Source organism: Octodon degus, unplaced genomic scaffold (genome assembly GCF_000260255.1).
Source record: "Octodon degus isolate 3935 unplaced genomic scaffold, OctDeg1.0 scaffold00014, whole genome shotgun sequence".
NCBI classification, from domain to species: domain Eukaryota; kingdom Metazoa; phylum Chordata; class Mammalia; order Rodentia; family Octodontidae; genus Octodon; species Octodon degus.
In genome coordinates, this window is record NW_004524590.1 from 21850515 (window position 1) to 21877410 (window position 26896).

The 26896-nt window shown below is 39.7% G+C and overlaps 1 protein-coding gene and 1 pseudogene across 1 annotated transcript in view; both read left to right on the plus strand.

Moving 5' to 3' along the window:
* R3hdm1 (R3H domain containing 1) overlaps window positions 1-26896 on the plus strand; it is a 213253-nt gene that overhangs the window by 170083 nt on the left and 16274 nt on the right. The window contains exons 22-24 of the mRNA XM_023709688.1: window positions 1988-2139; window positions 19775-19875; window positions 21943-22115. Of these exons, the coding sequence (XP_023565456.1) occupies window positions 1988-2139; window positions 19775-19875; window positions 21943-22115 (426 nt within the window). The remainder of the gene's footprint in view (window positions 1-1987; window positions 2140-19774; window positions 19876-21942; window positions 22116-26896) is intronic.
* LOC105741494 lies at window positions 23928-24648 on the plus strand (annotated as a pseudogene).

The window sequence follows — 26896 nt, forward strand, 5'->3', positions numbered from 1 at the left end:
TAGTTACATTTCAATACTTGTTATGTAAGCAAGACTTTGAAGTTAATTTATTTGTTTTTTTAAAGTACTAGGGACGGGGCTGGTGAGATGGCTCTGTGGTCTAAAGCACCTACTTAGAACAAGCTTAGCAAAGCACAGGGACCGTGGTTCAATCCCCCAGGACCACATGCCAGCCAGCCAGCCCCCTGGTGGGCTGAGCTGGCCACACACACACACACACACACACACACATATAAATAAATAAATAAATAAAATTTAAAAAATAAATAAATAAAGTACTAGGGACTATAAGCATAGGGCCCTCACACTGAGCTGTATCTCAAGCTTGCTCACTTGCTCGCTCGTTCTTTCTTTCTTTCTTTTCCTTCATTTTGAGACAGTCTCTTTGAATGGATAAGTTGTCCAGGCTAGGCTTATACTTGCCAATTTCCTGCCTCAGCCTCATAGTATGCAGAAATGAATCATTAATTTTTAAATCACAGCTAAGGAGAGAAAACAGTGATGACAGTCTGAAGCCAAAGAGCATGGATGATATTACTGGGGAGATGGCTCAGTGGAATAAGCACTTCCCTGGCAAGCACAAGGGCCTGAGTTCAATCCCTGGTTCTGCAAAAGAGCATGGATTAGAATCCTACTTTCTTTACTAGCTGTACAACTGTGAGCAAGTTACTTAATCCCAGTTTATCTATCTGTAAAATACAGATGATAAAATTACCTTCATAGATTAGAGTATCTAAATGAGATAATACACATAAAGCACTTAGAACAGAACCTGTTACATGGCAGTAAGTGTTCAGTAATGTTAATCCTTGTTATCATCTTTATAGATAACATCATCAGTGTAAGTTTTTGTGTTGGTTTACCTTAGTAAAAATCGCGATAATCCAGCTATAATATCATAGTAATCTTTGAATTAGAAAGTCTTTATCCTATATTATTTCCATTTAGAAGTTAGAGAACTGAAGGACCCATTATGTCCATATACTTTCTTGTAGATAAGAAACTGGAAAGGTGTTCTTTCATTCAATTCCTCCTGTACTAGATCCTCTTAATTATTGTCCCACAACAGGCACAGTATCACAGTACCTCCTCCCTGTCCTGGAGATAGTGTTTTCAGTTTTTCAGATATGGAACCAAGGGACCTCAGAGTAGTTTAGTCATTTGCTCAGTGTCACAGAGATGATAAAGTGATGAAGCTCACAAAGCCAGGGAGATAGCTCAGTAGAATAAGCACTTTCCTGGCAAGTGCAGAATCCTGAATTCAATCCCCGGTACCGCAAAAATAAATAAATAAATAAATAAATAAATAAAGAAAGAAAGAAAGAAAGTGATTGAGCTGATATCTCAACTATCTGAAGCTCCAAAGTTCTCACTGGCTCTGTTTTCCAGTGCACCCCTTCTGAGTCTTACTTGACTCTGCCTGGCATAAAGGCTATGCCTCTTCCAATATCACATGGTCATCCTTGTGTGGAATTTTATTTTTTAGTAATTTTCTTAGGATTGGGCTTGGTGGCATATGTCTGTAATCCCAGCACTTGGGAGCCTGGGGCAGGAGGATTGTTGGGAGTTGGAGACCAGCCTGGGCTACAGAGTGAGCTCAAGGCCAGTCTGAACTGCATAATAAGACCCTGTCTCAAAAAGGCAAATAAAGACTGAGGATATATAGTTCAGTGCCTTAAGCACCTGCCTGACAAGCACAAGATCCTAAGCTCAGTCCTCGGTGTAAATAAATAAATAAATAACTTTGTTCAATACATAAGTCACAGTTTTCAAGATCTAATGTGTATAGCCTGCTGTGTAATTGCTAAGTACTAGCCAAAAACAATAACTGACTAACGAATACATAACATAGTAGTGGTACAAGCAATTTACCAGGAAAAAAACAGCATTACCTTTTCTTTACTACTCATACTTAAAAAGTTTATGAGGCTGGAGACATGAACATCTTTAAGATTTAGATGTCTTTAAATTGTCTTTCAACTTTTAGGTTTCACTGCCTCAAGGTTCTCAAGGAGTAGCCCATCAGACTTATCAACAGCCTGTTATGTTCTCTAGTCAGTCTAGTCAAGGATCTGTGCCCACAGCAGGAATGCCAGTTTACTACAGTGTCATTTCACCTGGCCAGCAAAATAATTTAAGGTGAGTATGACCAAGAAATGTAATACTCAGCTTCTTGTTGTCTGTCTGTTGCTCATTTTAAAGTTGACTAATGGACTCAAGTTGATAAATAACTGAAATAATTTTCTAATATAGAAGAGAAAAATAGTAGAAGTCTTTTTCTACCATTTTTAAACAAAATCCATATAAGCTAAACATTCCATATGTAAACTAAAGAAGAATCAAGTCTCCCCATACCTAAAAATTAGGTAAGCCCCCTTTTATTCACCCAAGTGGACTACTAATTCTCCGTAGGCCTTGATCTTTAGAGCATTAATTTAATATTTGAAGCTTCTGTAGGAGTTGGGGGAGATTATATTTCCTGTACGTAACCTAACAGTGAAATATCTTGGTGGGAATTTTCAGGTTCTGGTGTGCTCATTTTTAATCAGTAAAGGGAAAGAGGCATAGCAGAGAAATAAACCATAGCACCTGTATACTAAAGCAAGTTGTAAAGTATTCCATCAGCAATTTAAACTTGGAAGAGGAGAAACTTCTCTGACAAACCTAACATGTTAGAAATAGTCATTTTGTAATGTTCCCTTGAGTCAGGTCTTTATTCCACTTTTCAGAATATATTACAAAGCCTTTCATTTACTGTCATAACAACCCTGTGAGGTTACCAGAGCAGGCAGCTGAGCTCTTTTTTAGAGTGAAGGCTAAATTGCCATCACTCATAGCAGGTGTAGTCTTCCAGTTGTGGTTAAAAGTGGGATGTAAGGATAAAGAAGGGATTGATGAATCTTTTTCCATTGAAACACGCCTCAGAAAATGGGTGATTATTCTGATTTTACTTCTTGTCAGGACTACCTACCACCAGAGGAATTCACATAATTGTTTCTGACAATGTTAAGTTGCATAATTAAAGAGGCCTAGGCTTTTTTTTTTTTTTTTTTTTTTTTTTTTTTTTGAGACAGGGTTTTGATATATAGCCCAGGATGGCCTCAAACATCTCCTTTCTTGGCCTCTCGCTCTCCAGTGTTGGGATTACATGCATGTGCCATCACACCCAGTTCAGGCCTAGGCTTTTTAAATGGCAAGTTAGTTGTGGATATTGCAATTCATGTTATATTAGAATTTCGTATTATATTGATGCCCACATCTTTTGTGTTAGAACTGTTACACATCAAAAATAGAAATGTGTCCTGGGTTAAATTTCACTTTTTATACAAAGGCATCTTGCAGCAGGGAAGAAAATACTTGCAAGCCATGTATCTGGTGAGTTAATATCCTAACCACATAAGGAATTCTAATACGTCAACAGCAAATAACCAGTTTTTTTCAGCATGAGTAAAAGATTAAAGTAGAATTTTCTCCAGAGAATATTTACAAATTGTCAATAGATATATGGAAACATGCTCAATCAATATCAATAACAGAGAAAACAAATCAAAATCAGCTCATACTTATTAGAATGGCTGTTATGAAAACAGTGAGACAGGTGTGGTGGCATCCATCTGTAATCCCAGCACTTGGGAGGCTGAGCCAGGAGAATTGCCACAAGTTTGAGGCCAGCCTGGGCTACATAGTAAGTTCAGGTGCAGCCTGAACTATACAGCAAGATCCTGTATCAAAAGAACAAAGAAAGAAAGATATCAAATGATGAAGAGGATGTATAGAAGGAAAAACCTTTGCACACTACTAGTGGAAATGTAAATTGGTCCAAGAAGTTCAGGGAACAGTATGGAGTATCCCCCAAAATTAAAAGTAAAACTACGGGAGCTGGGAAGATGGCTCAGTAGAGTAGCGCAAGGGCCTGAGTTCAATCCCCGATTCTGCAAAAAATAAATAAATAAATAAAAGTGAAACTACAGTATGGTCCACAAATCCGAAATATGTTTAACTATTATTCCAGAGAATACAAATCAGGAACCATAAGAGACAGTTGTACTCCATGTTCATTACTGACAATAGGCAAGATGTAAAAATAAGTGTTCGTCCATGGATGAATGGATAAAGAAAGTGTGTGTACATACCATGGAACATTATTTGAGCCTAAAATTAAGGAAATGCAACAATATTTGACTGAAATAGTGTTCAGTGACATGACTGAACATTGAGGACCTTACGATAAGTAAAATAAGTCAATCATAAAGGGATAAATACTACATGATTAAGTTTTTGTTAAAAGAATAAATGTCACTGAGGGTTCTCAGTGTAATTTTTGTTCTTTTGGTTTGGTTTGGGGGGATTGGCTTTTTGCAGCTTTTGATCTTTTTGAGACAGGGTCTCGTTATGTTGTTCAAGCTGGCCCTCAACTCACAGCAATCCTCCTGTCTCAGTGTTGGCCTCACAAGTGCTGGGATTATAGATGTGCATCCACCACAGCTCGCAACATGGAAGTTTGCCTTTCTTCCAAATGCCACAGAGTCAATCCAGCAAAAATTTGTGTATTTAAATATAACGTGTTTATATATGAAAACAGGATATAATGTTGTTCTTAGACAATTATAATTTTTATTGAAAACTAAATTTATACATATGAAACAATAATTCAAGGTAAATACAAAGGAGAGCCCATTTGAATGTTGTAAGGAACAACATTGATGCCTAGGTGTTGTATGTAGCCCTTGCGTTAGACCCCTATCTGCCTGGTCATCATATTCTTTACCTTCAGTTTTATATGTTTTTTGTTTTGTTTTTTCTGGAACCAGGGATTGAACTCAGGCCCTTTGTGCTTGCCAGGGAAGCGTTTATTCCACTGAGCCATCTCCCCAGCCTACCTTCAGTTTTATTTCTTCCAAGATGGTACTTTTCTACAGAAAGTTTAGAAATTGAAATAAAAATCTCTCAAATGTTTTTCTTGCCCAGATTTCTAACATTTCTAGAATTTCATTTACCTTCACATTATCTTTCTGAAAGTGATAAAAAGCACTGTGAGGGGGCCTGCTGGTTAGCTCGGTTATTTACGCACCTGCTCATGCAAATGCAGCCAGGCTCAGGATACCTCAGTTCAAACCCCACCGCTACCTGCCTTACCAGATCTGCCCTTAAGGCAGGCTGAGCCAGCCAAAAAAAAAAAAAAAATCCTTCTCTAAAGCACTGTGATCCCAGTACTAAGGAGGCTGAAGCAAAAGGATCACCACAAGGTCAAGGCCAGCCTTAGCTAAAGTGAAATCCTGTCTCAAAAAATCAAGGGGTGGGCTGGTGAGATGGCTCAGTGGTCTAAAGCACCTACTTAGAACAAGCTTAGCAAAGCACAGGGACCGCAGTTCAATCCCTCAGCACCACATGCCAGCCAGCCCCGCCCCCTGGCACACACACAAATAAATAAAATTAAAAAAAAAAATCAAAGGGAGTGGTATGTTTATATTATACATGTAGAGACTATAAAACATAAGAGAAGATTAATTCTAAGAAGTTGACACAGGGCAGTGGGGGAATAAAAAAAAAGAATTTGACACAAAGTTCTAAACTTTTATTTCCTGATTTCTAGCGCCTCACCTTATTAGCATAGCACCTTCCAGGGATTTTTAATCTTGGCAGCATGTGAGGATGGCCTCTAGTGCACTCAGAACATACAATACTGGGTTTTTTCTTAATTTTCTCCCTTATTTTTTTTTAATTAGTCTGGGCCAGATCTTCTGCCTGAACACCCTGTTTGTTAAGCCTTCCAGGTGATCCTAGTGACTACCAGATCTACTGGTCTACAATAAACAACTCTCTTATTATTCATCCATGACTTAAGCTTTCCGTAAGAGACTATAGTCCGGTAATGTTTTACAGATTTAAAAGTAACACTGTGTATTTGTCACTATTGATTTCATATTAAACACAGTGTCTTAACATAACATACCAACAGATATATCTGGGTTGGAAAGTATCTTAAACTCTATCACACAAGTCCTGATCCCAATAGTATTATGTTTTAGTTACTAAATGTACTGTAATAGCTTTTGCTCTGTTTTGAGATTATAAAAAGATTCCTACAAGGACACTAAGTAACTTCTGTTTGGAAAACTTTCTGACTTAGCATGAGTTACTCAACAACCTTGTTTTCTTATAGAGGCTTTTTGTGCTGAAAAATAGAATTATAATTTTTTTCTTTTTTTTAATGTATTTTAGTACAGGGTCCATAGGGACTCACTATACAGATCGGACTTGTAGTGACCCTCCTGTTTTCAGCCTCCCAAGCACTGAGATTACAGGCATAAGCCACCATGCCCAGTCTCATTTGTAGTCTCAGCATGTTCCAGAGGTGACAAACCTCATCCCTGTATCTGCATAAGCGTGTGCTTTAGTCTGCTGAGCTATCCAGCAAGCCCTAGAATCATTTTTATTATTACCTCAACTTTTTATTTATGATCTGGCTGGAAACTGTGCTGTCATATGTCACTGGAAGTATTGAGCACAGCTCAATAATGGCATTTTTCTCAATTTTATGTTTCGGAAAAAAAATAGTTTGGGACTTGTAGCATTCAAAAGAAAGCAAGTAGGGCAAGGGAGACAGCTCAGTAGAATAAGCAGGCCTGAGTTCAATCTCCAGTTCCACCAAAAAAATAAAAATAGGGCTGGTGAGATGGCTCAGTGGTCTAAAGCACGTACTTAGAACAAGCTTAGCAAAGCACAGGGACCACGGTTCAATCCCCCAGCACCACATGCCAGCCAGCCCCGCCCCCAGGTGGGCTGAGCTGGCCACACACACACACACACACACACACTAAATAAAATTTAAAAAAAATAATAATAATCATACAAACACAAAAGAAAACAAGTTAATATCTTCAAAATACCCTCATTTTTACTGGTTTTTCTCCTGTTCTATGTTTATTTTCCCATTTTTATCTTGAAACTTTGAAGTATAAAATTCAGATGTCTTTGATCCATTACCTCAAAGGGTAGCATAAAATACAATGAGGAACTTGAAGAGACTGTCACCTTTATTTTATTAAAACTCTTTAAAGAAAATGCCTTAGGGAATTTATGAAAAAGGAAAACCTACATTTAAATCTTTTTTCCTTTTTCCTCTACCCAGTCTCTTTTTTTTTTTTTTTTTTTTTGTGCCAAGGTCTCCCTGTGCAGTTCAGGCTGGCCTTGAATTCACTTCATAGCCCTATTTCTGATGTGTCTTGAACACTTTTTACTTCTAAGTATTCATCAGGTTCAACATTTTATCTTTAGCCTTTCTTTGAAGTAATTGTTCATAATATATTTTAGTCTAAACAGTGTGTTGGCAAAGAATCACCTGTATTGTTGCTTAAAGATAAGTTATACCTAGTAGGGAATAAAACTGAAGTTATGTAAGGATAATGCATTCTGGAGCTCTGCTGTGCGACATAGTGCCTGTAATAACAATACTGTTTCTACACCTGAATGAATACCTTGTGTGGCTGAGAGTGTAGCTCAGTGGTAGGGGCTTGTCCTTAGCATATCCAAGCCATGTATTTGATCTTCAAGCCCTGAAAAAAATAAAATTATACTTTTTCTTTTGTGTGTGTGTGTGTGTGTGTGTGTGTGTGTGTGTGTGTGTGCCTAGAATCAAACTGAGCACCTTGTGCTTATCAGGCAGGTACTGTACTGCTGAGCTATATCCCCAGCCCACAATTTTTAAATGACAAACCAATATATTTTATACAGTCTGCTTGTAGGTAACATATATAATTCTGTAGGCTAACAGATAAAAAATGTGTACTTGTTGCATTAATAAAGTACAAAAGACTAAATTTATTTTTACTGCTTAAACATTGCTGTTTTGGAATACCGATTTCCTCTTTAGTGAATATAACAGATTTCTTGCTTACCATTTTGGTGGACATACATATAGATAGATAGATAGATAGATAGATAGATAGATAGATAGATAGATAGATATACACACACATTATGCTTGAGCATCTTTCCATAGAATAACTGAATTTTTCATTTTATGTTAGAAGAGGAACAGAAGTAACTTGGGACCAGGGAGGTAGCTGAGTAGAATAAGCGCCTGCCTGGCAAGCGCATGGTCCTGAGTTAAATCCCCAGCACCACAAAAAAAAAAAGCTTGAATAAGAGTCTCAAAGTTTGGGCCGGGGCGAGAGCTCAGTAGAATAAGCGCTTGCCTGGCAAGTGCAAGGGCCTGAGTTCAACCCCCGGTTCCAAAAAAAAAAGTCTCAAAGTTTGAACTAAGAAACTTATGCTTTACAGGCCAGCCAGATAGCTCAGCAAATTAAAACGCCTGCTTAGGCAGAGACAGGGACCAGGTTTTGATCCCCGTTGTGTCGTGCTGGCCCTGCCTCAGGGGCACGCTGTGAGGGCAAATGATACTGGGCACACGCCTGTAATCCCAGTGCTTGGGAGGCTGAAAACAGGAGAATCACTAGGAGACCCTGTGGACCCTGTACTAAATACGTTAAAAGGAGAGAGAGATTTGACGTGGGAAGAGACCACGAACAGTAGGATGTTGTACGTATTGCATCACACAGTGGTGTGCCCCGCCCTGGTTGTGCACAGTAGGAAAGGGGCCAATCTGGCATCCACTTTGAAGAAAAGATACACGTATTTAAATGTATTAATACTTGAAAATTAAAGATTTGATGATTCTTGATGGAAACTATCTCACTAATAACAATATAGTATTAAATTGGAAAGCATTTTTGTGACTGTAATTTGGATACATTTACTTTAAAATACATACTAGAAGGCATGGTGGTGCACGGTATAATCCCAGCATTTGGAAGGCTGTCAGGAGGACAGCCAGGAGTTTATGGGCAGCCTGGTATACATAAAGAGACTCTGGGAGTCAAGATTAATGTTCCATATCATCAAATTGACTATAAATTTTCATCTGTAGAAACCATTCTTAGCTTCAGGGACATTTAGACCCAGGATTGGACCTAGATCTAATCCACAAGCCATAGTTTGAAAACTGTAGTACAGATGATCAGCAATAAAAAAAAAAAAAAAAAAAAAAAAATATTGTTGTCAGCAGCTGAATTAGATAGAAATATTGTACACAGTCAGACATGGCCAGGCGCTCAAGGAGACAAGGTGGAAGACAAGGTGACTTTGCAGCTTGGAAGAGACAGACACTTCGCATATGGGCCAGACCTCAAACCAAAAGAGGAAACAGCTACATACTTCCCTAGGGATGGGCATCAGGGATTGCTATTCTAAATACTTGTCATTCACCTTGAAAGAGCCCAAATGAGTCACTAGCCCAACCCCCAACAGGAAGAGACCCTGTCCAGGATTCATGCCCGCATGCTACATGACTGGCTTCCCCATTTGGTACTGAATTTAATCAAGTTTACCAGAGCAATGGTGCTTGTAATCTCATTGGCTGACCATAGTTTTGTCCCACTTCATGCCCACCTAAGTGGGTTCCCATGTCTTCTCTACCACCTTAGACCCGCCTCACCACATGGTTTTACTCTATAAAAGTCCCTGGATGAGAGAGCTTCCCAGGGATACCTGCTGGGGGAGGGGCCTCCTTCCTGTCCCTCTTTCCGACAGGAGCTTTCTTTCCGCCAATAAATATATTCTGCTTATAACCTCTGTTTGTTCCTAAAATTCATTCTTTGGTTTTAGAGACCACAAACTCATCCCAGGTTCCTTTTAGGTTGGGAGATCATTTTTGTCCCTGTGTCATTTGGAGGTTCCTTGTATCAATATGATCAGAAATGAAAGCTCACACCATTCATAAAAGACATAAGAGCCAACCTACAAAGAGACTTCAGGGATTAACATGTTGGGAAAATAAAGGTCATTAAGGGGAAAACATTGAATGTGACCACAAGATATTATTTGTAACCTTTGAGGTAGTATGTGGTGAAAAGGACCTTCAAGAAGAAAATAACAAGTGCTGGTGAGATAGCTCAGTGGAGTAAGCGCCTAGACTAAGCACCTGCTTTGGCAAGCACAGGAACTAGGGTTGATCCCCGGCCACACCCCTGGGGCATGCTGAGCTAGTCTGGAGACAGGATATGCTGGCACACTCCCGTAATCCCAGTGCTGGCTGAAAACAGGATGATCACTATGAGTCCGAGCTGCATAGTGAGGCCCTGTACCAAATACATAAATGGGGGGGGGGGGAGGAGAAGAAGAAAAAGAGAATAACAAGTTTAGATCAGTCTTAGGACCTGTGTCTACATGAGCGCTACACACACACACACACACACACACACACACACACTGAGTCCTTACACATTCATAGGTGGAGCTTTCTCAAATGTGGCAGAATCTAGAATGTATGATGCTGGGATTAAAAGTAAATGATTACTAAATCAGTACACTGGTTAGTTTAGCACTGCCCTAGTCAGTAGCCTGGATACAATGTAAGGGACAGAAAGAGGTTTCTCCCTTGCTTGCTTGCTTGCTTGCTTGCTTGCTTGCTTGCTTGCTTGCTTGCTTGCTTTTGTTGTCTTCTGCTTGCCATGAACTGGTTTTACCCTGTAATTCCCCTCCACTAACCCATCCTGCTTTGGAGTCAGCTGAGGCTGACATCTCTACAAACAGTTAAATAGACCTTTCCTCCTTTAACTTTGTATGTCAGGTATTTTGTCTCATCAACAAGAGAAAAGTAAGAAAGATAGCTAATGAAGTCTTGTGAATAAAAGATTATAATCTCCATCTCCTAATTTAGAAGCTCTGCGTGGGCTCCTCTCCTGAGTTGTGGCAGGGAATCTGGGCACTAAGTTTGCAAGACTTCCTTTGGTATCTTCTCTGAGTTTACTTTTCTTAGGTACCTCCCGCTCACCATCTGAAAACAGTTGCTTCATGCAGTTTTCTCATTTTTTTAGTTAAGATAGGATAAATTCAGTTCCTGTTATTCTGGCTTATCCAAAAAACAGAAGTCAGAAGGATGGAGTTTGAAAGAACTTTCTTTAACGTGCCTCTCATACCATCCTTAATACAAAGTAAAATACAGAAACCAGCTCCCTTCCAAGCCCCAGAAATTATTCACCAAATAAATTACACAGGCTATGCTACAGACTTTCGACACATACTATTCTACTTCCAAACTAGGTTGGCTGGTCTCAGAGGAGTGCATGCTAGTTAGGTTACTTGTTGCCTGAAGAAATACCTAATAAAAGAGCAAGATTTGAGACTAGCCATTCAAAAATCTTCAGGAATAAAGGAAGTCATTACAGATTTTTGAAAATTACAAAAGCATAAAATTTTTTAAAATAAAATAAAAAGCATAAAAGTTACTTGGATAAAAACTACAAAAATCTAAACTGAGAATAATTCAAAAGTAGAAAGAGGGCCCAGGAGATGGCTCAGTGGAATTAGCACTTCCCTGGCAAGTGCAGGGGCCTGAGTTCAATCCCTGGTTCCGCCTAAAAAAAAAAAAGGAAGAAAGGAAAGAACAAGAAAGCATAATGGGCGCCAGGGAGATGGCTCAGTGGAATAAACGCTTCCCTGGCAAGCACAAGGGCCTGAGTTCAATCCCTGGTTCCGCCAAAAAAAAAAAAAAGTAGAAAGAGGTAACTTAGAAACTTGCTCCCCTTTAAAAACTTTTTTGTTATCTTAATACCTTATTCATAAAAGTTCCTTTCTTTCTATTTTTCAAAGTAGTCTTACCTAATCAAAAATTACCAAGAGTGCAAGGGCTGGAGATGTGATGCAGTGGTAATCTGCTGAGATATCTGGCCAGCTCTCATTGTTTAGGTTTGGTTTTGCGTTTTTTAGTTATTTACATAGTATTGATATTAGTCCTCTGTCTCAGGAGGAGCTGGCAAATTTTTTCCCCATTCTGTAGGTTGTCTTTTTATTGTTTGTTGTTTGCTATGCAGAATTTGTTTTGTTTTTGTGTTGTGTTTTGTTTTATGCTTGTGTAGCTCAGACTGGTTTTGAGGTCACTATGTAGCTCAGGCTGGCCTTGAATGCAAAATGATCTTCCTGTCTCAGCCTCCCAGATGCTGCAATTACAGATGCATAACTGGGGATGTATTCTGAATATTCTTGCCTGTGACTGTCTCCAAGACTTTTATCTATTTTATCTTCCAGTAAATTGTTTTACAATTTAGAACTTTTATCTGTTTTGATTTTAGTTCTTTACATATTTCTGTATATTTATAGCCCGTTTTTCTAGCACCATTTGCTACATAGGCTATCCTGCCTCCAACATAAGTTTTTGGTTCTTTTATGAAAGATCAGGTAGCTGAATGTGCCTCAGGTTGTTTTTACACCTTCTGTTCTGTTGTGGATTATGTTGTGTGCAGATAAGGACTAACACATGGATAACTTGGCTAACTCCTTTCCTGTATGAATCCCTTTAACTTCTTTCTGTCTTCTGATTGCTCTGGCTGTTTTGAAACTATAATTGAACACAAGTGGTAATAGCAGCCGTCTTGTTCCTGATTTTAGAAGGAAAATTTTCAGCATTTCTGTTTCTCTTGTTTGCTTTGTCCTTTTGAGACATGGTTTCACTGTGCAGTTTAAGCTGGCTTTGAACTCACTTTGTAGTCCCTGCTGGCCTTGCACTCCCACCAATCCTCCTACCTTTGCCTCCTAAGTGCTGAGATTATAGGTCTGAGCCACAGTGCCCAGCCTTTTGATTTAGTATGATGTTGGTTATGGATTTATCATAAATGGCTTTTATGAGATTAAGATGAGGTCTTCCTGACAGACGTATTTTGCTTCTGTTGAGATGATCATATGGTTTTTTTTATTGACTTATGTTGGGTCATTTTTGCATCTTTGGGACGAAGCCTGCTTGCTTGCGATATATGACCTTTTTAATGACTTGCTGCATTCTGTTTGCCACTATCTTGTTGAGAATCTTGCATCTATATTTATTAAATAAATTGGCCTGTAGTTTTATTTTTTAGCTGAGTCTGGTTTTGAAATCAGGGTATTGGCATGTAGTGTCACAACAAATAAACAGTTGCATTTGAACTCTCTAAGCCATGTTCTCTTCTGACATCCAAATTGATGGTGCCTTGTATTAGGTCAAATATGAAATGTCAGAAGCCATTAAAATAGACAGCAATGTAATGTTGTGTAATGTCATTTGAATTTGCAAGACTGTCTAATGAGTATATTTTAAGAGCATTGATTTCCACTAATAGTAGATGTATCCAATAAATTACCATGATGTAATGAAAATGCCATTAATAGCATGGCTTAAAAGGCCAATTTGAAGCATTCATTAAAGAGTCATAAGACATAGAAGCTATTCTTCACACTGGTAGACTGCAGTGAATTTCTGGGAGTATATTTTGCTGTGGTAAGGAACAAGCCCAGGACTGCTAGGCAAGTATTCTATCACTGAGCTATAAGATCCTACCTGAGCTTTCTGATTTTGAAAGTATTTAATACTAGGGACTGGCAAGATAGTTCAGCAGACTAAAGCACCTGCTTAGGCAAGTACAAAGACCATGGTTCCATCCTAGTTCCACACCAGCCCTGCCCCCAGGCGTGCTAAACTGGCCAGAGTTAGTAGTGGCACACCTATAATCCCAGCACTGGGGAGGCTGAAAGCGGGAGGATCACCACGAATCTGAAACCCTGCAACAACCAAATAGAGAGAGACAGGGAGGGAGGGAGGGAGGGGGAGCTTTGTTTTTTTGTTTTTTGTTTTTGATGCCAGGGATTGAACTCAGGGTCTCGTGTTTGCCAGGCAGGCACTTAAGTAGCTGAGCTGTCTCCCTGGCCCTAATCTTTCTTTTCTTTTTTTTTTTTTTTTTTCTATCATGGCTTTGATTTTAAAATATAGTAGAAATGGAGAAATAACTGGAGAAAAGGGAAATTTCTATTTATGAAGTACATAGAATGTCATAGAAATAAGGTGAACATTATAAAAAAAAAACCAGGAGAAACTTTTAGATATCTCATAATAATTTAGCAGTCTTTTTTTTTGGTTGGGGGGGGTGGAACCAGGGATTGAACTCAGGCCCTTGTGCTTGCCAGAGAAGAGTTTATTCCACTGAGCCATCTCCCCGGCCCCCAATTTAGCAGTCTTGATTAATCCTGTAAGCCTGTAATAGCCACTGAAATTGCTATACCTTACTCTAAGAAAATGTTGCTCTTTTTTTTTTTTTTTTTTTCCTCCAGAACTGGGGATTGAACCCAGGCCCTTGCGCTTGCCAGGGAAGCGCTTATTCTACTGAGCTATCTTCCCGGACCCTAGTGTTGCTCTTAAAGAGTGGCAAAATTTTGGTAAAGTGACAAGGGTAATCTTTGTTACAGTGTCCTTAGTATCTGTGAAAGTTGATATTATTAATTATTCTTAATTCATGCATTATAGTTTTAAGCCAGGACTTACAATAAATTCAAGACTGAACAGGTTCATGAGACTTTTTAAATTATATTGTTTTATTCAAGGACAAAATACAGACTTCTCAAGATGAGGCTTAGTATTTCACGTTTTAAAATCTGCCTCTTGCCAGGTATGGTGGCACACACCCATAATCCCAGCACTCAAGAGGCTGAGGCAGAAGGATCCTTATGAGTTGAGGCCAGTGTGGGATACAGAGTCAAAAAACAAAAGAAGTCAGTGAATCAGTAAATCAAATTAAATCAGATCTGCTACTATCTTCCAAAGGAGAAAATTTTCAAACTACACTTCATTCCTTTCTGATATATTACATAAATATTTTTTAACATTAAGGAAAGAATTAATGAAAGTCAGAGCTGGGCACTTGTCTAGCACCTGTAAGGCACTGGGTTCAGTCCTCAGCACATCAAAAAATAAAAATGATGACATTTAAATACTGACTGTTTTTCACTTTTCTAAAATGTTTTAAGTGATATGAGACCATAGCACTTCGCTTAATCTATTGTCTGTGTGTCTTGGGACTTTTCATAATACTGAAACCTGGGCCGGGCGTAGTGGTGCATGCCTGTAGCACTCAGAGGCTGAGGCAAGAAGATTGCCGTGATTTCCAGGCCAGCCAGAGCTATAAAACAAGCTCAAGGCCAGTCTGATTTGTACAGCAATACCCTGTCTCAAAAAAAGAAACATAAAAACAATTCTGAAATTGATTTGTGTTCATTTACCACAAACTGTATTGGCATTTATAATTTAATAATGTGGGATGCATTGCTCAGTTCAAGGATATGAAAATTTTCTTCCTTTTTTGGGGTGGTTTCCTGTCACCTCTGTGGCTCAGAACTTGAATAACATATGCTAAGGAACAAGATCAGGGTGAGAAGGGCCACATCACCCAAGGGAGCTGTTCAAATGAATTAGAAGAAAGTATAAAAACTTTCCTCCCAGGTCTAAAAGCCTGCATGGCAAGCTCAAGGTCCAAGTTCAATCCCTAGTGCCACATGCAGTGCCAGCCCCAGGTCCCCAGAGACACTGTGCAAGCCCTGAAACCGGGCATGGTGGCGCACACTTGTAATCCCAGCACTGGGGAGGCTGAAGCAGGAGGATCACTACAAGTCTGAACTGCTTAGGAAGACCCTGTATCAAATGATTTTTAAAAAATTATGAGAAACTTTATCTCTCTTCTCATTATTGACATGTTCACAAATTGTTTTTTAAGCTATCCTATTTCCAGAGGTAGCTAATAATTCTGTACAGTCTGGAGCCAACTATGGTGGCACACACCTGTAATCCCAGCACTCAGGAGGCCAAAGAAAGAGGTTCTTTGCAAGTTCGAGGCCATACTGGACTCTGTAGTGAGTTCAAGACCAGCCTGAACTACCCAGCAAGGGGGCTGGGGAGATGGCTCAGTAGAATAAGTGTGCTTGCCTAAGCACAAGGCCCCGAGTTCAATCCCCAGTTGTAAAGAAAAAAAAAAAGAACTACACAGCAAGACCTTGTCTCAAAACAAAACAAAAAATGATATACAATCTAACTGGTTGGGGCCGGGGAGATGGCTCAGTGGAATAAGCACTTCCCTGGCAAGTGCAGTGGCCTGAGTTCAATCCCCAGTTCCGCAAAAAAGAAAAAAAAAAACAATCTAACTGGTTAACACCAGATTCAGAAAGTACTATTTTTACTATGATCCATGTGTTATTTTACTCTCATTACTGAGACAAAATACCCAACACCCAAAATTAAGGAAGGAAAGGTTTGTTTAGGTAACAATTTGTGGAGATTTCAGTCCATGACTAGCTGACTCCAAGGCAGGGTGGCATCACACAGTGGCAGCAGGTTAAAGAGGCGGGAGGCAGCAGAAGCAGCAAGAACAAAAACAGGAGACGGTCGTCTTTTCCTCCCTGTTTTCCTCCCTCGTATCCTAAGCAGGCTACCACCACCACCACCCAGGGTGGGTACAGCACTCACAGAGTCTCCATGCGCTCTTGTACAGGAAAAGGGTGTTTACCAAGTGAGGACCTGGGCTAGGGAGAAAGCTTGGTGGTCTATACACACCTGCCTGCAAGCGCAAGGACCCAGGTTCATTCCCTGATAGCACGTACCAAGCGGGCCCCAGAATCCTGGGCGGGCTGTGCTGGCCACTGAAACCGGGTGTGGTGGGGCACACCTATAATCCCAGTGTTGGAGAGGCTGAGACTGGAGCATCACTGTGAGTCCAAGCTATAGCAATACCCTGTACCAAATAAATAAATGATTAAAAATAAAATTGTGAGAGCCCTGGCTACCTGTTGAGTTGCTTAAACCTCTAAACTTCTCAAGTTGACACAACGTATCTACCATTATAGTCCCTAAATCACTTTTTACAAAATCTTCTCTTCATCGTTCTTTTATTTTTCTGTTTTATTCAATTGCAGAGCTACTGTCACTAAAAAAAAAGATATTTTTACTTAATTAGGATTAATCTTTATTTATTTATCTGACATAGAGTCTTGCTATGCAGCTTGGACTTGTACTGATCCCCTTGTCTCAGCCTCCCCAGCGCTGGGATTACAAGTGTACACTACCAAGCCCTGTTTCAGGGCAGCGTGCTTCAGGGCTGGCATGGTATGCGGTACTTCGTATCGAACCCAGGTCCTTGCGCTGGCCAAACAGGAGCTTAGACCACCCACACACACCAGCCGAACTGTCTCCCCAGCCCACCTGGACGCACCTAAACATGCATAAATGTAAACACAATTGTGCTGAACCCTCCAGCCACACTTAACTTCAGCTACTCTGGGCTAATGACTCATCTATTGTCATCTCTGTGCCACTCCCTCGCCCATGTTATTTTGAAATAAATTCCAGATACCATGTTATTTCATTTGTAAGTATTTTAAGTTGTTTGTTTTTATTTTTTGTTTGACTGGTTGGAGGGTATAGTTTTGTTTTTGAGCCTGCCTCAGCCTCCATAAAGTGTTGGTATTATAGGTAGGTGCCTCTCATGTGTAAGTATTTCCATATAGGTTTCTGTAAAGCTCTAACGGTGTTTTTAAAAAGCCACATAACCATAGTAACATTCTTGTCTTTAAAATTTTTCTAATTCCTAACTTCCTTTTTTTTTTTTTTTTTTTTTTAATCAGGACTCAAACAGCACTGTGCCACTGTGTTATATCTTCGGTCCCCCTAATTTCCTTAAGTCATTAACTAAAACATATACATCCCATAAATATTGTTTATGTCCTCAAACATTGTCTCTCAGAGTTTATTGTGGTCTGGTCATGACTGAGTGTATCATCTGGTATCATTTCACATCTTCCTGTATTCTCTGTAATTCGTTCAGTAGTAGAATCTAAAGTAGCATTTTGTAATATAACCATATGGCAGGCGAGTGCCAAAATAATTATTTAGTTGATTAATACTACTTTTCTAAAAATTAAACAGAAGACTAGCGGGCTGGGGAGATAACTCAGGGGTCTAAGCACCTGCCTGGCAAGCAAAAGGACCTGGGGTAGTGCATGCACACTATGCCAGCCACCAAAACCAGGCGTGGTAGTGCATGTAATCCCAGCGCTGCGGAGGCTGAGACAGGAGGATCACTATGAGTCTGAACTGTGGAGCATGATCATGACCCTGTGCCAAATAAGTAAGTAAAAGATTAAAAAATTAACAAATAGAGCCAGCCAGATAACTCAGCTAAAGCGCCTGCGTAGGCAGATGCAGGGACCTGGTTTGATCCCTGGTGTGCCCTGCCGGCCCCACCCCCAGCATGCTGACATGTGCCTATAATCCCAGTGCTTGGGAGGCTAAAACAGGAAAATCACTATTGCGTTCAATCTGTGGTGAGACCCTGTAGACCCTGTACGAAAGAAACAAAGACAGACAGACTAATGATACTTTAGATATAAATTAAATGTCCTGATCTGGAGGGCTGGGGATATGGCTCAGTGGTACAGCATCAACCTGGCAAGTGCAAGGTCTTGAGTTCAATTCCTGGTATCAAAAAAAAAAAAAAAAAAAAGTTGAAAAAAAATTTTCTTGTTCATTTGTATTAGCTTCAGGGGGCTGGGGAGATGGCTTAGTGGAATAAGTGCTTCCCTGGCAAGCACAAGGGTCTGAGTTCAATTCCTAGTTCGGCCAATAGAAAAGAAAAATCATTTGTATTAGCTTCAGTAGTACCATTCCATGTCTTTAAACTATTATTCTAAAAGAATTCACTGTAGTTTTAGAGAAATTATGGCAAATCCTTATTAAGGATAAGTATCAAGGGGCTGGAGAGATGGCTCAGTGGTCTAAAGCACCTACTTAGAACAAGCTTAGCAAAGCACAGGGACCGCGCGGTTCAATCCCCCAGCACCACATGCCAGCCAGCCCCGCCCCCTGGTGGGCTGAGCTGGCCACACACACACACACACACACACACACACACACACTAAATAAATGTACAAATAAATAATTTTTTTAAAAAAAGGATAAGTATCAAAAACTTTAAAAATACAAGAGTAATTTATTACACAAATTGACCCCTTTTTCAGGTTTGCTCATTAGAATATGCTTAAACATATATGTTGATGCCTTCATTCTTAATACCTTTTTCAGAACGTACTTATTTTGAGTCTTATGAGTGACAAATTATATATTCTCATCAGAATCTGGAGGATTCTGATGGGGTGGAATTCAGGACCACTCATGCAGTGCAGGGGCAGTACCGCTGAGCTACAGACCAGCTCCAAGTATGCCCCTTATTTGATAAACTAATGACTTAGTTGGGGGGGGTTCGGGGGGGATGAGATAGGGTCTTGCTGTGTAGTTCAGGCTGGGCTTGAGCTCGCTTTGTATCCCAGGCTGGTCTCCAACTTGCATTGATCCTCCTGCCTCAACTTCCCAAATGCTGGGATTATAGGCATGTGCCGCCATGGCCAGCTCTTAGTTTTCTTTTTTAAAAATAATTATTTGAACAATACAAAAGACATTTGGAATGATTTGTAAGTGTAGAGCTTTTTTTTTTTTTTTTTTTTTCATTATTTAGAGAATACCTTATTAGTTTCTGTAATCAGACACACATAGATCGTAGCTTAATAGTAGTAGAGTAGGGGCTGGGGAGATGGCTCAGTGCAATAAGCGCTTCCCTGGCAAGCGCAAGGATCAATCCCCAGTTCCACAAAAAAAAAAAATAATAATAATAAATAGTAATAAAGTAATAGTAATAATAACAGAGTAATAGCAGTAATAATAGTAGTGAGAGTAGTTTAATAATCTCCTGGTTTTTCAGTGCTATGATCAGAAAGCATATTTTGCCCAACAAAGTACTTCTAATTCACAAAGTTTGACTTGCCCCTACTAGCATGAAAAATCTATTTATATATCTTTGTAGGACTGTTACTTCAGAGATTCTTGTCTGCTTCTTCTCATCGTGCTGTGTTTGTATTGTCTTTTTCCCCACAGCTCTTCAGTAGGTTACTTGCAGCCCCCAGGACCAGAAGTACAGTTTCCTCGAGCTACTTCACCATGTGGTTCCCAACAGCTTCACGGCCACCAGTGTGCTGGTACGAATAGATTACTCAAAAACAGTTCATGGTTTGCCCATTTGAGAAACACCTCCATTAATTTTCTTTAGTATTTCTATAAGAAGATTCTCAACTTGTAATATGAGACATATTCTCAGGGCATTGAGCTGTCACGCTGCATCAGGCCTAGGGTACACAGTCCACTCCTTCCTCTCCATGGCTGTTTTCCGCTGTCCTGGCTCTCCTCCACTGTACGTGCGGTTCTCTGGGGCCCCTTCTCCAGGCCCTCCTCTCACCTCTCGCCTTGCTCTTTATAGACCGTCCAGCCTACCTGCCCTACAGATTCAGCCCCTGCCTTTTGCCAGCACCTCCCAAATCTTATTTCTGCTGAGAAAGTCAGCACAGCCGGATCCCTACTGAGCATCTCTATCTAATATGTCAGAGGCACATCAGTGTAGTTATTTTCCAGCTCTTTGTGCATCTCTTACCTCACCCTCCACTAACGCCAAAACAAAAATTTCAAAACTATAATTAAACCACCTCTGTCCTTCCCCTTCATACTGATACAGTTACCCTTTCCACAACCCTGATTACCTTTGTGTGTGTGTGTGTGTGTGTGTGTGTGTGTGTTATCAGGAATTGAACTCAGGACCTCTCACTTGCCAGACAGGTCTTGTGCCACTGAGCTATATCCCCAACCTAATTTTTCTTATTTGTAGTAAACTCTTAAAAATCTGCTTATTACATGCTGTTCTCACCCCCAACTTTTCCTCCTCTCCAAGACACATACATGTAATATATACCTACACACACACATAGGCACAGTTTCAAAAATTGTCCTGAAACCAAAATCCTGCATCATTCCTCTGACAGAATTCCCACCTAAATTCCCTGGCAAGCAAGCCCCCTAATTATACACGTGTGCTCAAATCATGCAGAAGTTTGTTTTATAATACAGCATATTCTTTCATCCCCCACCAAAATACTTTTGTACCTGTTTTTCATTCTGTCTGGAATGCTGATTGACCATCCCATGTTGGCTAAAGTCTTCTCATTCATAAGATGTGTTTCAGAAAACCACCTGTTTTACAAAGACTTCTTCCAGAATTTAAAAAAATTCACTCTTCCTCTGTGTTTCTGTCAAATTTTATACAAACCTCTGGTATTATACCAAATTTTATTCTAATGATATTTTAATATATGGAAGCTCCTGAGAAACAGATACATGACTATCAGTAAATAACAACAGTGGGCCACTTTGAAGAAAATTTTCAGATACCTGTATGCAGTCAGCCCTTCCGTGGCTGGCCATGCTAGTCAACTTGTTTCTACATCAAGGGAACCAGAAACCATCTTGATTCATAGCACAGCACCAACTGAAGTCTTGGAGGCAGGGCGAGGATCCTGTCGCACCCATCAGTGCTTGTGTGTAACAGGAAGTACACGTACAGATTCAGTACTAGTACACCAGACAGATCCATCAGAAAAGATACAGTCATTTGCTTATTTCTGCTGTACAGTTAGCAGAGTGTTGTGACACTTACATGGTCCTTACAAATGTATAAAGTCAGCTGAGAAGACTTCCCAGCCCTTTTTTCTAATGAAAAGATGAAACAGAAGAGGTGATACAGTTATCCCAGAGTTAGAGGACATTTCAGGAACTAGTATACCCTTCTGGCCCCCATGTCTCAAACTTTTAATTTCCTTTCTGTAAAGATGAGTTTTTACTGCGTAAATATTTCTGTAGAGTACTGATTTTTCACAATATTTTAAATTTAGAATAATACTTATTTAGTACAATTCATTTAAAAAATTAAAGATTTTTGTAGATCATGTATGTCATGCTGCTTTTTACTAGGTCTTGTGAGAAGTGTGTGAAATGCAGTAACAACAGGACTATTATTTTTAGAGATATTTGGGCCTAAACAATTCACTTTTAGACTTTTTAAACACAGTGCTTGTAATATCATATACTAGAGATTAAGTATTGATTAAATATGTAAGGTAAAATTTTATTCAGAAATGTAATACTGTTATCCTAATATTCAGAGATGCCAGCTAGTTGTTAAAATACATTGATTGCAGCATCCTAATTCTGGGTTTCAGCTGTGCCGCCAGCGCCACCTGGTGGAGGAATGGTGATGATGCAGCTCAGCGTACCAAACAATCCACAATCTGGTGCCCACTCACCCCCTCAGTGGAAACAAAATAAATATTACTGTGACCACCAGAGAGGGCAGAAGTGTGTCGAATTTAGCAATGTAGACAATATTGTTCAGGTAAGATGCTTTTGTTAATTGTTATTTTGCAGCTTTACTTTTTTTTTTTTTTTTTTCAACAAATAATACACTGCATATATTCTTCTTAGTGGTTAATTGCAGCTTTACTTTTTCATCACCTAAGATCAACCTGTTTTTTTAATCAACCTGTACTTGACACTAAATTTGAAATCCTTTCAAGTAGATAAAGAAGTTTGACTAATCCCTATATCCAGATATTTATTTCAGCAATAAATATCACTTGCTAACTTCTTTATATACAAAGAATTAACTTAAAATATCAAGTGTGTGGGACTGTAGTTCAATAATCAGATACTTGCCTGAAATGTACAAGATGTTGAGATCCATCCCAGGCACAGAAAAAAAAAAATCAGAAATAAAATATAGTTTCATAAAGAAAAAGAATCTAAAAAAAATAATAATCTAGTACTTATGCTACCTTTTCCATATGAACTGTATTTTAGTGTGACCAGATAATCAGAAAATTACTTCAAAGAAAAATAATAAGTGCAGAAGCCATGATAGAAAATGAACATTTTTGGGACCTTGTTAGAGAAAATCACCACCAGATGGCCAAAAACACTAGTTAAAACATTCATTTCATGGAGGACTTTCCGGAGAATGGACTAGATGAACAACATTGAGCCTCACAATCAGTTGTACTCTTTGATCAGATATGTCATCACTAAAAGAGGGTCACCCAAACATTATTTGTATCTTACTGTTGTAAGGAGGAAGTACACAGTATCACCTATGATGTTTGAGTCTGAATATAATCTACCTTCTGTCCCTCTGCTAACTTAAAGGAAACAGAGGAAAAAGAAAAAATTGCATAATTCTAATGGGATATTTTACTGGACAAATTAGCCTTAATAGACAAATGCCATTTAAAATTGGGAGGGCTGGCCAAATAGCTCAGCAGAGTAAAGCACGTGCAAGCAAAGGCTAGAGGTTCGATCCCTGGGCCTGCCGTGCTGGCCCCAACCCTGGGGCACACTGAGACACAATTGAGACTGTAAAGAGGCGGATCACTAGGAGTCTGATCTAGTAGTGAGACCCTGAACACCCTGTAGACACTTCCCTAAAAAATACAAAAAAAAAAAAAAAAAAAAAGGGAAGCTGGACCTGAGTATAGTAAAAGACTGAGGCAGAAAGATCACAAATTCAAGAGGCCAGGGAGATGGCTCAGTGGAATAAGCACTTCCCTGGCAAGTGCAAAGGCCTGAGTTCAATCCCGGGTTCTGCAAAAAAAATAAATAAAAAGATTACAAATTCAAGATCAGAGTGTCTCAAAAAACAGAAAGGGCTGGAGTGTAGCTCAGTGCAAAGATCCATTTAATCCCTAATACCATGATAATTAAGTAATATATGGGATTTGGGTCTATTGGTTTTGTTGGTGGTGGTGGATTTTGTTTTGTTTTGTGTGTCCGTCCCCCCCCCCCCCCACCAGGGGAGATACCAGAGATTGAACTCAGGTCCAGGCAGGCACTTTTATAATAATACAATATATGGATCCTGTTTGGGAACTAAACCAATTTTGAGTTACTAAAGGGTATTTAAATGTGTTAATTTTGTAGTATAGTATAGTGCTTATGTAGTCTAGAAAGAATTTTAGTTTTGTAACACATGACAATGCTTGCTTTGCATGTATTATGTCCTGGATTCAATCTCCAGTATTGCTCCCTCAAAAAAGTTCTTATCTGATAGATAGAAACATCTATTTGCTGGTACCTAAGTCTGGTGAGGAGCCCAAGCCTGAGTCCACCCAACTAGAGGTAACCCTGCTGTAGGCTCAGCCCCAGCACTGCCACCATGGCTAGCCAGACCATGTAGGCTTAGACCCAGAGTCGGACCAAGGAGGACATGAAGAAGGTGATGGCAACCAGCAAGAACGTCTGGTGATGGGACAAGCACTTGATGACTGTGGGGAACATTTCTCTTCATATCTTCAAGTGGGTGCCACGGGGAACCCTCTGGAGGAGAAAGGACAGCAGATAGGTGCCAGGGCAGAGATCCTGTGGCCCTGAGGAGATGGCCCTGTTATCCTGTTGGATCTTAGTGATGAGAACAGCAACCAGAGTTTCCACTCCCAAGGATCCTGAGCCCAGCCCTGAGGGCACACGCCCAGCCTACCTGCCCTGTGTCACCTGCTGGACCCCCAAAAGGGGTCACTGAGGAGGTTCAGTCCCTACTGCTGGCCCAAGAGAAAGAACCCACAGTCATACCTGCAAGTGGGAATGATGAACACCCACTGCTGACCAAGGAGGATCCTGTTGCACATTTGCTGGAAGCTGAGGCCCCTGAAGCTTACCCTATCTTTGAGCCAGTGCCACCTGTCCCTGAAGCAGCCCAGGGTGACAGGATGGAGGGCACACCCCATTCAAGCATGTCTTCCCAAATGTCCCTGACCCCTCAGAAGCCAGCCTTCCAGGGGTCATCCCAGGGACCCTTTACAAATGAAGTCCTTTTTGTTAAAAAAGAAAGAAATGTCTGTATGCCAAAGTATTTACAAATAAAATGCCAACATATCTGAGGTTTGTTTTTAAATACTTCATAAAAAAGAAAATGGTATAATCACATTGATGATGCACAATGGGGACATGAAAATTCATTATGCTTTCCTGTTGACCCATGTACTTCATTCTGTACAATCAAAAGATTTTAAAAAGTAAGCCTAAGAAAATTTTTTTAAAAAGTAGTGGCTGGTGAGATGGCTCAGTGGTCTAAAGCACCTACTTACAACAAGCTTAGCAAAGCACAGGGACTGCGGTTCAATCCCCCAGCACCACATGCCAGCCAGCCCGCCCCCTAGTGGGCTGAGCTGCCCCCCACACACACACACACAAGTAAATAAATAAATAAAAATTTTAGAAAAATAAATAAATAAAAAGTAAGCCTAAGAAAATTTTCAGTGTTTTTGGCAGAATATAGACAGCAAAGTTCATTAATAGATCACAAACTATACATGGCCAATGGCCATTAGAAAGATAAAAAACCTCTAAAATTGGTAAAATTCAGAAAGATATTACAAACATAGCTAGTTACAACATGTCTTATATACCTTTGATGGTACTACCATTTGGTACTATTTTGGAATACACTTTGGTGATGTTTTTGAAAATCCAGGAGGTGTAAGCCTCTGTTCCACAAGACTGTTTCTGGAACTTTATGTAGTAAAAATTGTGGAACAGAGATTTGGATCTATAGCTAATGTTTGGGGATTTTTTGTTTTGGTTTGGTTTTTGTTTTGTTTTGTTTTTGTTTTGTTGTTTTTTTGGCGGAACCAGGGATTGAACTCCGGCCCTTGAACTTGCCAGGGAAACACTTATTCTACTGAGCCATCTCTCCAGCCTCTCTATAGCTAATGTTGCCTCTTAACATTCAAACCTCCTAGGTTCAACCCCTCGCTCCTCCCAAAAAAAATCTTGGAAGAAGCTTATAAAATATATGTATGTACAATATATGTATACAAGCCAGGTGTGGTGGTGCAGTACTTAAAAAGGACACTGATTAAAAAAATTACTATGCCATATCAGAAAATAGCATTAAGCATATATACTGAAAATAATTAACATACATTAGTTACCCAGAAGGAAGTTTTTATTTTTTTTTATTTTTTTTTATTTTTTATTTATTTATTTATATTTATTTATTGTGTGTGTGTGTGTGTGTGTGTGTGTGTGTGTGTGTGGCCAGCTCAGCCCACCAGGGGGCGGGGCTGGCTGGCATGTGGTGCTGGGGAATCGAACCGTGGTCCCTGTGCTTTGCCAAGCTTGTTCCAAGTAGGTGCTTTAGACCACTGAGCCATCTCTCCAGCCCAGAAGGAAGTTTTTAAATAATGTTCTCCACTGAAAGAAACCAGAACCCCTTAGAGAAATAACTGTTACTAACTTTGATACAAGGAAAGTACAGTAGGAGCCTAGACCATCTGGCTGTACCTGAAAGGAAAAGCTGGAAAAATGTTGGAGATATAACAAAAGATAAAAAGATTGGACATGAAGGTTTGGGGCATAAGAGAGTAATAGAAGAGGTACATCACAGAATACGATAATTCATGAGTCCATACTGATACAAATGAATAAATGAAAGAGAACAGTGCAACTTTCTTACAGAAGAATGTAAGAAACATCACTAAATGCTAAAACTAGTGAAGAAAGAAAGTTTGATGCAAACTAGTATATATATATATATTTTTTTAAACATTTTTATTTAGTGTGTGTGTGTGGCCAGCTCAGCCCACCAGGGGGCGCGGCTGGCTGGCATGTGGTGCTGGGGGATTGAACCGCGGTCCCTGTGCTTTAGACAAGCTTGTTCCAAGTAGGTGCTTTAGACCACTGAGCTATCTCTCCAGCCCCCAAACTAGTATATTTTTAAAGTGTCTTCCTACACGATACTTTAAACTATAAAGGAAACAGCAGTTTAAGATGGAGAAACTTGGCAAATAATTTTTTTTTCCTTTCTGACACAGGGTCTTGCTATGCAGTTCAGGCTGGCCTGGAGCTCACTGTGGAGCCCAGGCTGGTCTTCCCTCACATGGATGCTCTTGCCTCAGCCTCCTAAGTGCTGGTGTTTCAGGCATGCGTCACCATACCTGGCCCAGATAACCACTTTTAATCAAGACATGGAGTTAAATATCACCAGGGCTGTAAGGATAAATGACATTCAGATTGCTTTGACGTGATATATCAAGAAAGACCCAACACCACCTCACTGGTGTTTCTTTTGAGAATAAATAATCTGAACATTTTACGAAGTTACATCAGACAAACCCAAACTAGGGA